General features: G+C 37.4%; 1 protein-coding gene across 49 annotated transcripts in view; it reads left to right on the forward strand.

Moving 5' to 3' along the window:
* EFCAB3 (EF-hand calcium binding domain 3) overlaps positions 1-14,292 on the forward strand; it is a 460,207-nt gene that overhangs the window by 352,400 nt on the left and 93,515 nt on the right. For 48 of the 49 annotated variants that reach the window (XM_045044749.1, XM_045044748.1, XM_045044746.1 and 45 more), the window contains 3 exons: positions 9,470-9,523; positions 9,975-10,079; positions 14,218-14,271. In XM_045044749.1, the coding sequence (XP_044900684.1) occupies positions 9,470-9,523; positions 9,975-10,079; positions 14,218-14,271 (213 nt within the window). The remainder of the gene's footprint in view (positions 1-9,469; positions 9,524-9,974; positions 10,080-14,217; positions 14,272-14,292) is intronic. The other variant, XM_045044767.1, reaches the window with a different exon arrangement.

Raw genomic sequence — 14,292 nt, forward strand, 5'->3', positions numbered from 1 at the left:
GGGGGTACGAAGAGCCAAAAGTAAAAGCATGGAAAAAGTCAAAGAGGGATACCTAACCATGGCAAGTTTCGGGCACCATGCACAGTTTCATGCTGAGTACACACTCACACTATGTGGACAAGTACTTTATGAGCTTGACTCAAACTAATCAATAATTCTTATATAATCTATCTGTGAAACAGGATAATAACAATGTGTATCTATGATGATGGTGGTGAAGATAACCAAATAGGGGCTGTGAAAATATGAAAAAATTAATGTTTAAAATCTAAATATATTAATTATTAGATTTTCTATTTCAGAACTCCAGTTATGTTTATTAAATGATTTCTATATTTAAGGCATTTTTCTGGATTCAGGAGCTATGAAGATATGTGCCAGAAGCTCACTGCTCAAAATAACACAGAGTCTTTGCACTTAAAAAGTTCATAATCTAGTTGACTAAATAAGACAGAGATACATATTTTGACCTTCTGGCTAAACATGGCAATCTTTTTTTAATATTTGCATTTATCTTTACCACTTTCTAAAATACCAAAAAGATGTAAAAGAAATAAAAATTTTCTTTTAATTTTAAAACAAATTAAAAATTTCTTTTAATTTTAAAACAAATTAAATATTTCCACAAAGACTAAGAGAAGAGAATATTATAGCAGATAAGAGATGTCAGTTAAATATTGAAAAACAAATTGCATGAAAGACCATAAAAGGTGAAAACTGAGCCTGAAAGGAGAAGCAAACAAGAAGGCGTCCACTTCAGGGGCACCTGGTTGGCTCAGTCAGTAGACCACGCAACTCTTAATCTCAGGGTTGTGAGTTCAAGCCCCATGTGGGGTATAGATACTACTTAAAAATAAAATATTAAAAAAATAGGGCTACTTCATGTCACAAAACTGTAAACAGCTCAGGAAATAGAGGCACCAGTTACCTCTAAAGTCAGGAGTATGAGATATGGCTGAAAGTCTTTAAAAAGATCAATGCAATCGACAGATCCCCTTCCTCACTCCACAGCTAAGCAAGTATTTCTTATCCATGCAGCATAGAGATTTACTCTCTGGAGAGGTTAAACTGGGGAGATTCTCAGACATCAGACCCAGCCAAGGTTGGGAGTGAATTTTCTACTGAAACAAGGAAAGTACATGAAAGTCAACGTGTAGCATGGTGAGATCCCCCATCATCTTCTCCCATTGGCCTGCCTAGATGCTGGCAGTGAATTCTAATATCCTTTATTCAGATACTTAGATCTGTAGCTTGCAATGAAACTATAGATAATAACATGTGTACTACTAAAATAAAAACACCTCACCCTTAAACAGAGACAACCAAGAATCATATGACTTGTAAGAAAGGTTTGTTACATGAAGGACAGAAATAAAAGCCAGCAGAAAAGAAGGAACTTGGATGAAGTACAGTAATCCCCCTTTATGCATGGGGATATGTTCCAAAACCCCAGGGGATGTCTGAAACCATGGATAGTACCAGACTATATATGTTTTTTCCTATGCAAACATACCTATGATAAAGTTTAATTTATAAATTAGGCATAGTAAGAGATTAACACTAATAACTAAAAATCAAATAGAACAATTATAAAAATACACCATAATAAACATGACATGAATGTGCTCTGTGTCTCTCTCAATATCTTATTGTACTGTGTTCACTCTTCTTCTTGTGATGATGTGAGATGATAAAATGCCTACATGATTAGATGAAGTGAAATGAATTATGGAGGCATTGTGATTAACATTAGGCTACTATTGACCTTTGGGTAATAACATCAGAAGGAAGGTCATCTGCTTCCAGACCACGGTTGACACAGGTAACTGAAACCAGGGAAAGTGAAACTGAAGATAAGGGGAGACTACTATACTCAAGGGAGAAAGCAGAAAAATAATTCAAAACAATTTTAACTAATATCTTCAGAAAGATGAGAAAAGCCCTAGTTACGAAACAAGAAAAGGAGGCTTGCAACAAGCTAGGACACACTATGAAAAAGGAGCACGCTATGGGGCGCCAGGGTGGCTCAGTCAGTTAAGCGTCCAACTTTGGCTCAGGTCATGATCTCACAGCTCACATGCTGTCTCTGTCTCTCAATAATAAGTAAACATTAAAAAAAATTTTTTTAACAGGACTCCTGGGGGGCTCAGTGGGTTAGGCATCTGACTTCAGCTCAGATCATCATCTCATGGTTCACAAGTTCAAGCTCTGCATCAGGCTCTGTGTTGACAGCTCACAGCCTGGAGCCTGCTTTGGATTCTGTGTCACACCCTCTCTCTGTCCCTTCCCCCCTTGGGCTTGGTCTCTTTCTCTCTCTCTCTCTCTCTCTCTCTCTCTCTCAAAAATAAATAAAAACATTAAAAAAATTTTTTTAATTAAAAAAAAAGGAGCACTCTAAAAATTTTTTTTAAAGCTCTTTTGGAGGTGCACCTGGGTGGCACACTCAGTTAAGCAGCTGACTCTTGATCTCAGTTCAGGCCATGATCTCGCAGTTGGTGAGATAGAACCTCATGTCAGGCTCCACTGAATGTGGAGCCTGCTTGGGATTCTCTCTCTTCCTGTCTCTCTACCCTTCCCTAGCTTGCATATATTCTCTCTCTCTCTCTCTCTCTCTCTCTCTCTCTCTCTCTCTGTCTCTAACTCTCTCTCTCAAAATAAACTTTTTTTTTTAAAGAAAAAAGCTCTTTGGGAAAAAAAGCGCTAAAAATTTAGAAATTCATTGGGCTGGAAGATGAATTTGGAAATTGGAACAAAAATACAAAAAAGATGGAAAATAGAAAAAAAAATAAGAAAATCAGTCTGACAACTCTGACAACTGAATAATAGAAGGAGTCCCAAAAAGATGAAACAAAGAAAATAGAGGAACAAACTGTAAAATAAATCCTACTAAAAAAATGTCTTCAAATCTGAAAGAATGTGACTCCAGGCTGAAAAGGCTCACCAAGTACCTACCACTCCAAAGAATAGGAAAAGATCCACACCCGAGGCTCCTACATGTCTCAGTCAGTCAAGCAACTAACTCTTGAATTTGGCTCAGGTCATGATCTCATGGTTCATGAGATCGAGCGCCACATCTGCACTGTCAGTGTGGAACCTGCTTGGGATTCTCTGTTTCCCATTCTCTGTTCTTCACCCACTCATGCTCGCTTGCTTGCTCTCTCTCTCTCTTTCAAAAATAATTAAACTAAAAAAAAAAAAAAGAAAGAAAAAGATTCACATCAGAGTAGGTTGTAAAATAATCAGAACACCAGAAATAACGAAATTATAAAAGTTTCCAAAGAGAAAGAAGCAGGTCACATAGAAAGTTGGGGGTATGTGAATGGTATTGGACTTCTCCACAACTCTTGAAGATGAAAGACAATTGTGTAATACCTTGAACATTATTAGAAAATTTGTTTCCAACCTAGAATTCTATATCCAGCTAACCTATCAATCAAGTATGAGAATAAAATTCATATCCTCACATATTTCAAAATATGACATTTTCTTTTTTTAATTAATTATTTTTATTTAAATCCAAATTAGTTAACATATAGTGTAATAATGCTTTCAGGAGTAGAATTCAGTGATCCATCACTTACATATAACACCCAGTGCTCATCCTGAGTGCCTTCCTTAATGCCCATCACCCATTTAGCACATTTTCCCGCCAATATCCATCCAGCAACCCTCAGTTTGTTCTTTGTATTTAAGAGTCTCTTACAGTTTGCCTACCTTTCTGCTTTTATCTTATTTTTCTTTCCTTTCCACTATGTTCATGTGTTTTGTTTCTTTAATTCCACATATGAGTGAAATCCTATGTCTTTGACTTAATTAAGCTTAGAATAATACACTCTAGTTCCATCCACATTGTTGCAAATGGCAAGATTTCATTCTTTTTGATGGCCTAATAAGATTCCATTGTGTATATATACCACATTTTCTTTATCCATTCATAGGGTAGTTCTATTTTAAATTTTTTGAGGTGCCTCCATACTGTATTCCCCAGTGGCTGCACCAGTTTGCATTCCCACCAGCAGTGCAAAAGTGTTCCTCTTTCTCTGCATCCTCACCAACATCTGTTGTTTCCTGAGTTGTTAATGTTAGCCATTCTGACAGGTGTGAGGTTATACCTCATTGTGGTTTTGATTTGTATTTCCCTGATGATGAGTGATGTTGAGTGTCTTTTTATGTGTCTGTTAGCCATCTGGATGTCTTCTTTGGAAAAGTGTCTATTCATGTCTTTTGCCCATTTCTTCACCGGTTTATTTATTTGGGGGGGTGAGTTTGATAAGTTCTTTATAGATTTTGGATAGTAACCCTTTATCTGATATGTCACAAAATAAGACATTTTCTGAGCAAAGGTTCAGAAAAAAATTCCTACGTAAATACCATTTTGGGGGCACCTGGGTGGCTCAGTCAGTTAAGCATCTGACTTCAGCTCAGGTCATGATCTCATGGTTCATGAGTCCAAGCCCCATGTCAGGCTTTGTGCTGACAGCTCAGAGCCTGGAGCCTGCTTCAGATTCTGTGTCTCCCACTCACTCTGCCTCTCCCCGGCTCATGTCTGTCTGTCTCTCTCTCCCTCTCAAAAATAAATAAACATTAAAAAAATTTTATAAGTTAATATCATTTCTTAAAAACTACTTGGGGGTTGGGGCGCCTGGGTGGTGCAGTCGGTTAAGTGTCCGACTTCAGCCAGGTCACGATCTCGCGGTCCGTGGGTTTGAGCCCCGCGTCAGGCTCGGGGCTGATGGCTCGGAGCCTGGAGCCTGTTTCCGATTCTGTGTCTCCCTCTCTCTCTGCCCCTCCCCCATTCATGCTCTGTCTCTCTCTGTCCCAAAAATAAATAAAAACGTTAAAAAAAATTTTTTAAAAACTACTTGGGGGAGAGATATCACCAAGGTGGCAGAGTAGGAGACCCTAGCCTCCTTCGCCCAACAAAGATCAACAATTAGACGGCTATCCACAAACAAAATTAGCTCTGAGAGAGCTCAGGAGTCCACTTAAAAACCTGAAGCAATACAGTGGATCAAGAAAACCCATGAATAACCACACAAAAAGAGTAAAAAGAACAGCTTCATTTTGCCTGCATCACCCTTAGGCCAACATTGCTCAGTGCCGAGAGGAAACTCCCCAGCCCAAAAGAGTTCCCCTCCTAAGAAAAGGAGAATGGAGTAAGTGACTAACTTTCCAAGCCTTTGGGGCACTGCACAAAGGACCTGCTTACGTTTCACCCCACCTGGTGACCAACAAAGGTAAGACATCTAGAGATGTCTAAGAACAAGGAAGAAGGGAAAGGGAAACCATTATCAGTTCATAGTGGGAGCAACCACAGTTCCCAGTGGCCTCATCTGCAAATGGCCCCAGCAATTTTTGCTGCTGATGACTTCAATAGCCCTTGCAAATATGAAAGTTACCCCCAGCTTTCATCACTGAGGACCTCATTACAGACCCCAGCACACTGCTCCACAGAGGACCCCAATAGCTTTCCTTACTGAAGAAAGCAAATGTCAACACAGCCACTACAGATTTCCTGCAGATTTTGCCACTAAGATTTTCGCTCAAGGTTTTTGTGTTCACAGAAGCCAGCTACCCACGTTACTATGAGTATGTCTGCAGCCAGCCCTGGCTCACCTGCAGTGAGGCCCCACAGCTGAGTATGTGCAAACCACTAACTCCAGCCAGCACTGCCACCTGTCCTGTTCCCTAGCCACTGGACCTGGAGGTGCTACTGAGGACCCCAAAAGCCCTTGAAACCACTGTGGATCCCCCATAGCTCTCACTAAGGACCATGGAGTTGCTCATGTCATGGACCCCAGGAATGTGAGCAGACAAGACACCATATACCCCCAGACCTGGAGTCAACACATATCTCCACTCTTGGCACCAGGTACCACTAGTCCCAGAGCCGCAACAACTCTGGTGTATCCCTAAAGATGGGTGAAGGTCTTTCCTTACTGAGAACAGTCCATATAAAGTATAGGAGACTGCTTCTTTAAATGCACAGACACACACAAGTCTATTGGGATCATGAAGAATCAGGGAAACATGATACCACCAAAGGAACACAGTAAACTTCCAGTAACTGACCCCAAAGAAATGGAGATACACAAATTACCTAACAAAGAATTCAAAATAATTGTTCTAAAGACACTCAGAGAGCTACAAGAGAAGTCAAATAAACAATTTAAATAATGAAAACAATACAAGAACAAAATGAGAAATTCAGCATAGAGATGAAAAATGTAAAAATGAACCAAACAAATTTTGGAGCTGAAAAATAAAATAACTGAACTGAAGAATTCAATAATGAGCTTAAAAACTTAAGAACCCAGCTGGCACAAGCAGAAGAAAGAATCAGTGAACCTGAAGAAAGATCATTTGAAATTATCTAATTAGAGAAGCAAAATGGACAGAAAATGAAAAGGAATAAAGAAGGCCTAAGGACTTATAAGACACCATTAAGAGAACATCCTTCTTTGTCCCTTATGATATATATTTTGCCTTAAATACTATTTTGTCAGGTATAGTACTGTTACTCTGGCTTTCTTTTGGTTCATATCCATGCTTTTGTTTTCAAGTTTTACTGTCTTTTTGTTATGTCACTTGTAGACAATATACTGTTTGGTTTTATTTTTTAATATCATCTAAGAGTCTATATTTTATAATTGTTGAGTTAAATTCCTTAATAAATTCCTTCATAATTACTGTTCATAGGACATGGTTCTGCTATAATATTTCATAGTTTCCATTTACAGTATTCTTATTACTTTTTTCTGTCTTTATATTTCCCATTAGATTCATTAAGTTTTATTCTACAGGTTGAAAAATTATAGTGGTTGTCCTTAAGACCCATATTCATGGCCACTTACCTCACTGATTTCTTAAATTCATCAATCCCCCAAATAAGACAAGGATTTTAGTATACTCTCATGTCCTATTTGTCAACTTACCTTGCTTGCTATACCAATTATGTTGGTATTTAACTAGGATTTAAGTCAGGGTTACTATAGATAATATTCTTTCTCTTTTTTCTCTTGACTTAAAAAAAATCAATATACTTCACCAGATATTTGTTCATTTTTCCCTTCCATACCTCTTGTAACAACTCCTAGATTTGTTTTACTTATCAAGTACTGCCCTTTTTAAAAATTTTTTTAATGTTTATTTAGTTTTGAGAGACAGAAAGACAGAGCACAATGGGGGGAGGGGCAGAGAGAGAGGGAGACACAGAATCTTAAGGAGGCTCCATCCAGGCTCTGAGCTATCAGCACAGAGCCCAATGGGGGGCTTGAACTCACCAACCGTGAGATCATGACCTGAGCTGAAGTCAAGTGCTTCACCGACTGAGCCACCCAGGTACCCCTGAGTACTTTCTTTTTAAAAAGTTTTCAATATGGGTGTCTGTGTGATGAATCATAAACCTTGAGTCCTTGGGAATATTTTGGTTATGCCCTCATGCTTAAATAACAATTTGTATTTAAGTTCGAAGCCCTTTTAATATTTCTCCATTAATTTTACTCCATTGCCTTTCAGCATCTAGAATTATTGTTGAGAAATCTGATGTCAATCTGGTTTTTCTTCCTTTATAGGTCTCCTTCTTTTCTCTCTGAAGAGTTTTAGAATTTTCTTTTTATTTGATATTATTAAAGTCGCTATAATGTATATCTAGGTTGGAATTTTCCATCTTCTATTTAAATCTATATGAGCTATTTTAATATAAAGTCATCTTTCTTTAATCCTGGAGATTTTAAATTATTTCATCAAATAGTTTCTCCTTACCATTTTTTTTCTCTCCTTTGGAACTCTTGTTACCCAGAGATTAGTACTGCTACTTCTATAGGCATATCTTATAATTTTCCATTTTCCACCTCTTTATCCTTTTCTGCTGCCCTCTGAGAGAATTCTTCAATCTGATCAAACTACCCACTAATTAATTTTTTAGATATTTCCTTTGTACTCTATCTCATCCACTGTGTTTCTTTATTTAAACTTTTTTATACCAGAGGTGCCTGGGTGTCCTGGGAGCCTGGGTGGTTCACTTGATTGAGCATTCGGCTTCCCCTCAGGTCATGATCTCATAGTTCATGGGTTTGAGCCCCTCATCTGGCTCCATGCTGACAGAACAGAGCCTGCTTAGGTTTACCTCTCTCTCTCTCTCTCTCTCTCTCTCTCTCTCTCTCTCTGTCTACCACTCCCCTACTTGTGCTCTCTCTCAAAAATAAATAAACATTTAAAAAATTAAAATTGTTTTTATACCAAATGTTTTATACCTAATATTTCCATTGATTCTTTTCATATTTTCTTGTTCTTTTTATATTTTGCTAATATCTTCTCTCCTTAAGTATATCTGTCATGCTTATTTTAAATTCCTGGTCCTTTTATTCCAATAATTCTTATTCAAATGATATACATTATTCAGTTTGTTTGTTTGTTTGTTTGTTTGTTTTTGAAGTAGTTATATTCCTCAGATGACTGGCTACTTTGGTCCTGTCCTGTGAGTCCTTGTTCTCTTGGGGCATCATTACTATGTTTGAAAATATGCTTTAGGTAAAGGTGTAAGGTCAGGCTCCAGTGAACATCAGCCTGTGGGGTTTAAGGGCAGTGGTTAGACACTGCTCAGACTTCAGTTTCTTCAGGGTTGATTTGTGGGGAAGGAACCAGATATTCATGCTAGTCCACCACCTATGTGGGAGTAGAAATCCATGTTTGAATTTTTGTAAAATACAACACCTGTGTTGGCAGCACAGGACATCTCACTGAGGGATTACCTTGCAGAAGAGTCATTTTCATGGGCTTGTCAATGAAAATATCTAAAACAACATCTATGTGATGTCACGTGGAAAACATGTAGAAATACTCATTACTAATATTCAAAGAAGTCCTGTCATGGTTGTCAGGTTTTTTTAGCTCAGAAATCATCCATGTCTTCACTCATGAATCCCACTAGTATCTACTCTTATCCCTGCGAGCATTAATATGTGTGATCTTAAGCAAAAAAAGGAGAAAATGAGAAGAAGATGAAAAGAGAGACATGGGAAAGGTATGGAAAGACACCACTAATAATTGTTTCAACTGTCAAATCAGAAAGTGGGTACAGGGCACCTAGGTGGCTCAGTCAGTCGAGCATTAGACTTCAGCTCAGGTTGTGATCTCACGGATCATGAGTTTGAGCCCCGGATCAGGCTCTGTGCTGACAGCTCAGAGCCTGGAGTCTGCTTCAGATTCTGTGTCTCCGTCTCTCTCTGCCCTCTCCACACATGCTCTCTCTCTCTTTCTCTCCCAAAAGTAAATAAACATTTTTTAAGTAGTGTGTAGATTTACTCTCTTGAGAGCTTTTTCTATTGGTCTAACTCTTAAGTTGGGATATAATAAACAGGGGGGGAAATGAGTAAAACTATAAGAATTGTTCTTTCTGAAATTGCTAGGTTTTGAATTATTACAACAGGTTCCCATACCAATTACTGTATTGTGCCCTATCTTACAGCTGCTGGAAAGTTGTATAAGCATAAGTTGCTGCGTGGCATAAGGTCTCTCAAAGGTGAGTGAGCAGTCAGGTAAAATTGAGATTCCTTATGTTTCGTATTTACATTTTAAAAACCACATTTATTTTTGGTGATGACAAATTTGTCAATCTAACAATTTTTGTCTCATCATTTACTACTTTTAACATAACTACCTTTGAAGGAATTACTTTTGTCTCTATCATTCCAAGTCCTATTTCCAGAGAGGAATTAGAAAGATGGTCTTCATCAGACTTGCCAATCCTTTATTTTTCTCCTTATAAATGTCTCCCGAGAGCTACAGTCAAGTCTTCTGGACAACAATGAAGAGCAGGTTCTGTTCCTGATTCCCATGCTAGCTCTTTTCATTTAAGCAAATTTATTGTTCCTTTGATTGTTGTCCCTCCAATTAATGCATGGACACGCCTAGCATTTTTCACTTTATCATTATTGTTTGCCCTTCTCACTTCCATCCTTTGTTTCCCTAAGGAGTGGAGCTTAATGTTAATCAGTTAGGACTCTTCATGAAAAATATGGGCTTTGACCTGGAAGAAGAGGAGTACCTGGACCTGCTCAGCAACCTGCCTGCTGATGGTGAGCTGCTCCTACGGTGAAACTTTGCATTTGTATGTGAGAATTTCTGAGAGCATGTTTAGAGTGTGCAGAAACATTAAAAAACAGAAAGAGACCCAATCCTCAAGAATTCATCAATTCCTGCAGTGGACTTTATTGAGTGCCTAATATACATAAACTATTAGGAATATAAAAATGAAGATGATGGTTCTCTGTCCTCTAGGAGTTCAGCATCTAGTAAGGAGTCTCACATGCTGACAAGCCATCATACCACTATGCGGTTGTGCTATAATACTAAAAATGATTCAGTAAGATCCTGAGGAAGGGAAAAGCTAAGTTCACCAGGTAAAGAATCAGAGGAAGACTTGTCAAAAATGTATAGAAATTCTTCAGGGAAAACAAAAAGGCATTCCATGGGGTTAAAGGAAGGCACTTGTCATGATGAGCACTGGATGATGTATAGAATTCTTGAATCACTATACTGTACACCTGAAACTAATATAACTGTACATTAACTATATTGGAATTAAATTTTTTTTTTCAACGTTTTTTTATTTTATTTTTGGGACAGAGAGAGACAGAGCATGAATGGGGGAGGGGCAGAGAGAGAGGGAGACACAGAATCGGAAACAGGCTCCAGGCTCTGAGCCATCAGCCCAGAGCCTGATGCGGGGCTTGAACTCACGGACCGCGAGATCGTGACCTGGCTGAAGTCGGACGCTTAACCGACTGCGCCACCCAGGCGCCCCGGAATTAAATTTTTTTAAAAGAGGGGTGCCTGGATGGCTCAGTCAGTTGAGTTTCTAACTCTTGATTCCCAGGGTGGTGGGATCAAGCCCTGCATCAGACTCTATGCTGAGCGTGAAGCCTGCTTAGGATTTTCTCTCTCTCTCTCCCTCCCTCCCTCCTTATCTCCCGTTCTCTCTCTCTCTCTCTCTCTCTCTCTCTCTCAAAAAAAAATTAAAAATAAAGATGAAAAGAAAAAGAAAAGAAAGCTGGGACAACCCACAGCAAACAAGCACCCACCCACAGGCTACATGTACAGTACATATAGAGCCTATACTTGCAAGTGCTTACTTATGTGAGAAAACTCAAGGATAACCTGAGGGGGGATAAAGGCATTCCAGATGAGGAAAGCAATGCATACAAAAGCATAAAATCATGCAAATTCATGAATGTTAGGAGAGCAGCAAGTATTTCCTTGTGGCTAGAATATATGCTTCATGTTGTAAAGAAACAGGAAACATGGCTGGAAAGGTAGGCTGCTGAGACTGGAAAGACCTTATACCATGCTGTGGAGCTGAGCCTTCATCCTCTTGAATTAGTTTTGGTAATTTGTACCTTTCTAGCATTTTGTCCATTTCATGTCTAATTTGTTGACACGAAGTTGTTCACAGTATTCCTTTATATTCCTTTTAATTCTTGTAGAGTTGATGGTGATGTCATCCCTCCTGATTTTGATCCGTGTCTTTTCTCTTTTTATTTGGTTAACCCAGCTAAAGATTCGTCAATTTTGTTGATCTTTTCAAAGAGCCGATATCAATTTTCCCTACTGGTTTTCTGCTTTCCATTTTATTGATTTCAGCTCTAATCTCTATTATTTCCTTCTTTCAGCTTACATTTGATTTCATTTGCTCTTATGTTTCTAGATTCTTAAGATGATAATTTAGATTATTAATTTGAAATTTTTCTTTTCTAATATAGGTGTTTATTTATGACTATAAATTTTCCTCAAAGCACGACTTTAGCTGCATTCCAGAAATCTCAATATGATGTGTTTTCATTTTCAGTTAGAAATACTGTCTAATTTCCAATATTTCTTCTTTGATCCATGGGTTATTTCAAAATGTGTTTTTGAATTTCCAAATATTTGTGAATTTCCCAAATTTTCTCCTGCTGTTGATTTTGAATTAATTCCATGATAGTCAGAGGACATACTTTTTTATGATTTCAGTCCTTTTAAATTGAATGAGACTTATGGCCTGGTATATCCTAGAGAATTTCTCATGGTTGATAATATTGTTCAAGTCTCCTTTATGCTACTGACTTTTCTATTTAGTTGTTCTATCCTTTATTGAGAGTGGAATATTGAAATCCCAACTATTGTTCTTGAATTGTCTATTTTTCTCCTTGATCTTAGACTTTATCCTATAGGCAATGATATTTCTAGAGTATTTCTCTTTTGGAAGTCAATACTGATGACAATGTAGGAGGCACTATTGAAAGCAAAGACTCAAATTTGAAAGATATTGCTATGATGCAACAAGAGATGATAAGGCCTGAGCAAGCAAAGTAAACTTAATGACAGATGAGAGATTTAGGAAATATTTTAGAATTAAAATGAATAGGTTTGATGACTGATTACATGTGAATTATGAAAAATAAGAATTTTAAGAAAACAGAGACCTTTTGGTGGCTAGGTCATCAGTCATATCATAAGCCAATTGGAGAATTCAGGAAGATGTTCAGGTTACAGTGTCAAGAGAGTAGTTTCAGTTTTAGACATGTTGACTTTAATATACCTACATGACATTCAACTAGGTATATGTATGAATATGGTTAGAAATGAATACTCTAATAATTCATCTTTACTTAGGAAGTTACCAATCCACAGATTCAGCAAAGCTTAGCAACATGCCAGAGCACTGATGAGATTATAATCAGACCAAAATAAGAAGATTAAAAAAAAAAAAAAAAAGAAGAATGGAGGGAATATCTGATAAGAAAAGTTTGAAAGTAAGCAAATAGAATAAGGAGGAAATAGTGTTAAAAGAGAGACAAAAAAAAAAAACAAAACATTTACCTAGAGTAGATTCTGAACTACCAGAAATAATTTCAAGATGGAGAATAATTTTCAAAGTACTTTGCCAATATATAATTCACACCTAGCATATGTTAGCATGACCCCATAATACAAGACCCACAAGACCTACTCAGAAAAGTTTCCAAGATAACAACTCTCATGGGAAAAACAGCAAAAACCTGAGATTAATCCCACTTGTTCCTCTGATTAGATGGCATTGTGGAAAGAATTTAGAAGTTGGAATGAGACACAGATTTGAATCTCAGCACTGAAAATTCCTAACTGTGCAAGATTGGTCAAATGAACCCCTCTGAGTCTTAGTTCCCTTTTGTTAAAAACAGAATAATGTCTACCTTTCCTAAACATTGCAAGTTCCTAGCATAGAGTTTTTATTAGTAGTAATAATAACAACCAGTCTATATTCATCTCAACACAATGCCACTTAATTATGCCTTTGCTGTTGCCAGAAAAAGTGAATTTTCCATAGGACAGTTTTTTTATTACTAGAAACATATAATTTCCCAATATTTTTGATCTGCCTATGAAAGGATGTAGATATTTTTTGCTACCACATTTTCCAGGTATCTTGAAAGTTTACTGGAATGCCACAACAGTGACTTTGGTTGTGGAAGTGTCAGCCATCTCCCTGAGTACCCCTCTTCAGGTCAGTGAGCCCACAGGAAGCAGCATTAGAGACCCATCTCAGACCATCCTAAGTCTTCTGTGGGACTAATTGAAATACATGAGAATGGATGAGACATTTTCCTGTGAGGCACTGACAATCTATCAGGTGGTTCCTTCTAAATACCCTCATTTAAGAGGAAAATACAAAATAAAGTTTTTAAAAAATACAAAATTTTTAAAAAAATATTAAAATTCATTTAGGTTGATCAAGCTTTTTAAATACATGTTGAATGTGGATAGTGGAAGAACATAGCTAAATGTCACCTGTCATTTCAGTACAGAAATAGACATTATTAATGCTTCAAGTCAGATCTTTCCTATTGGAGCATTTACCCCTTTTACAGTGCTTGTCACCCTCATAATCAGTAAAATGGAGTTCTTCCTGATCTGAAAATAGAGAGGGCTACTTTTTAAATGTCAGCCTAGCAGTACTCTACTATGTGCAGTTTGTCTTAATAGAATAAATACTGATGTCTTCATATGAAATTAAGTATCTTTTTTATAATCAGAGCTTTGACTTTCTACGTTTACGTTTGATAAAAAATAGGATAAAATTCTAGAGCAAATCATTAAAATTTGCTGAATTTTGTGTTGTACTTCAGTGTGTGGCTTCTTTGTCTTTCTTCTATTTCTACTATTGTTTTGGGCACAAAATTCTGTCTTCTCTTACAGATGAGGGGAAGATTGAAGTGAATGTGGTAATGGATGAAGGAAATATTTTTACAGGTGGGTTAGATCTTTATTACC

Source organism: Felis catus, chromosome E1 (assembly GCF_018350175.1).
Source record: "Felis catus isolate Fca126 chromosome E1, F.catus_Fca126_mat1.0, whole genome shotgun sequence".
Lineage (NCBI taxonomy): Eukaryota > Metazoa > Chordata > Mammalia > Carnivora > Felidae > Felis > Felis catus.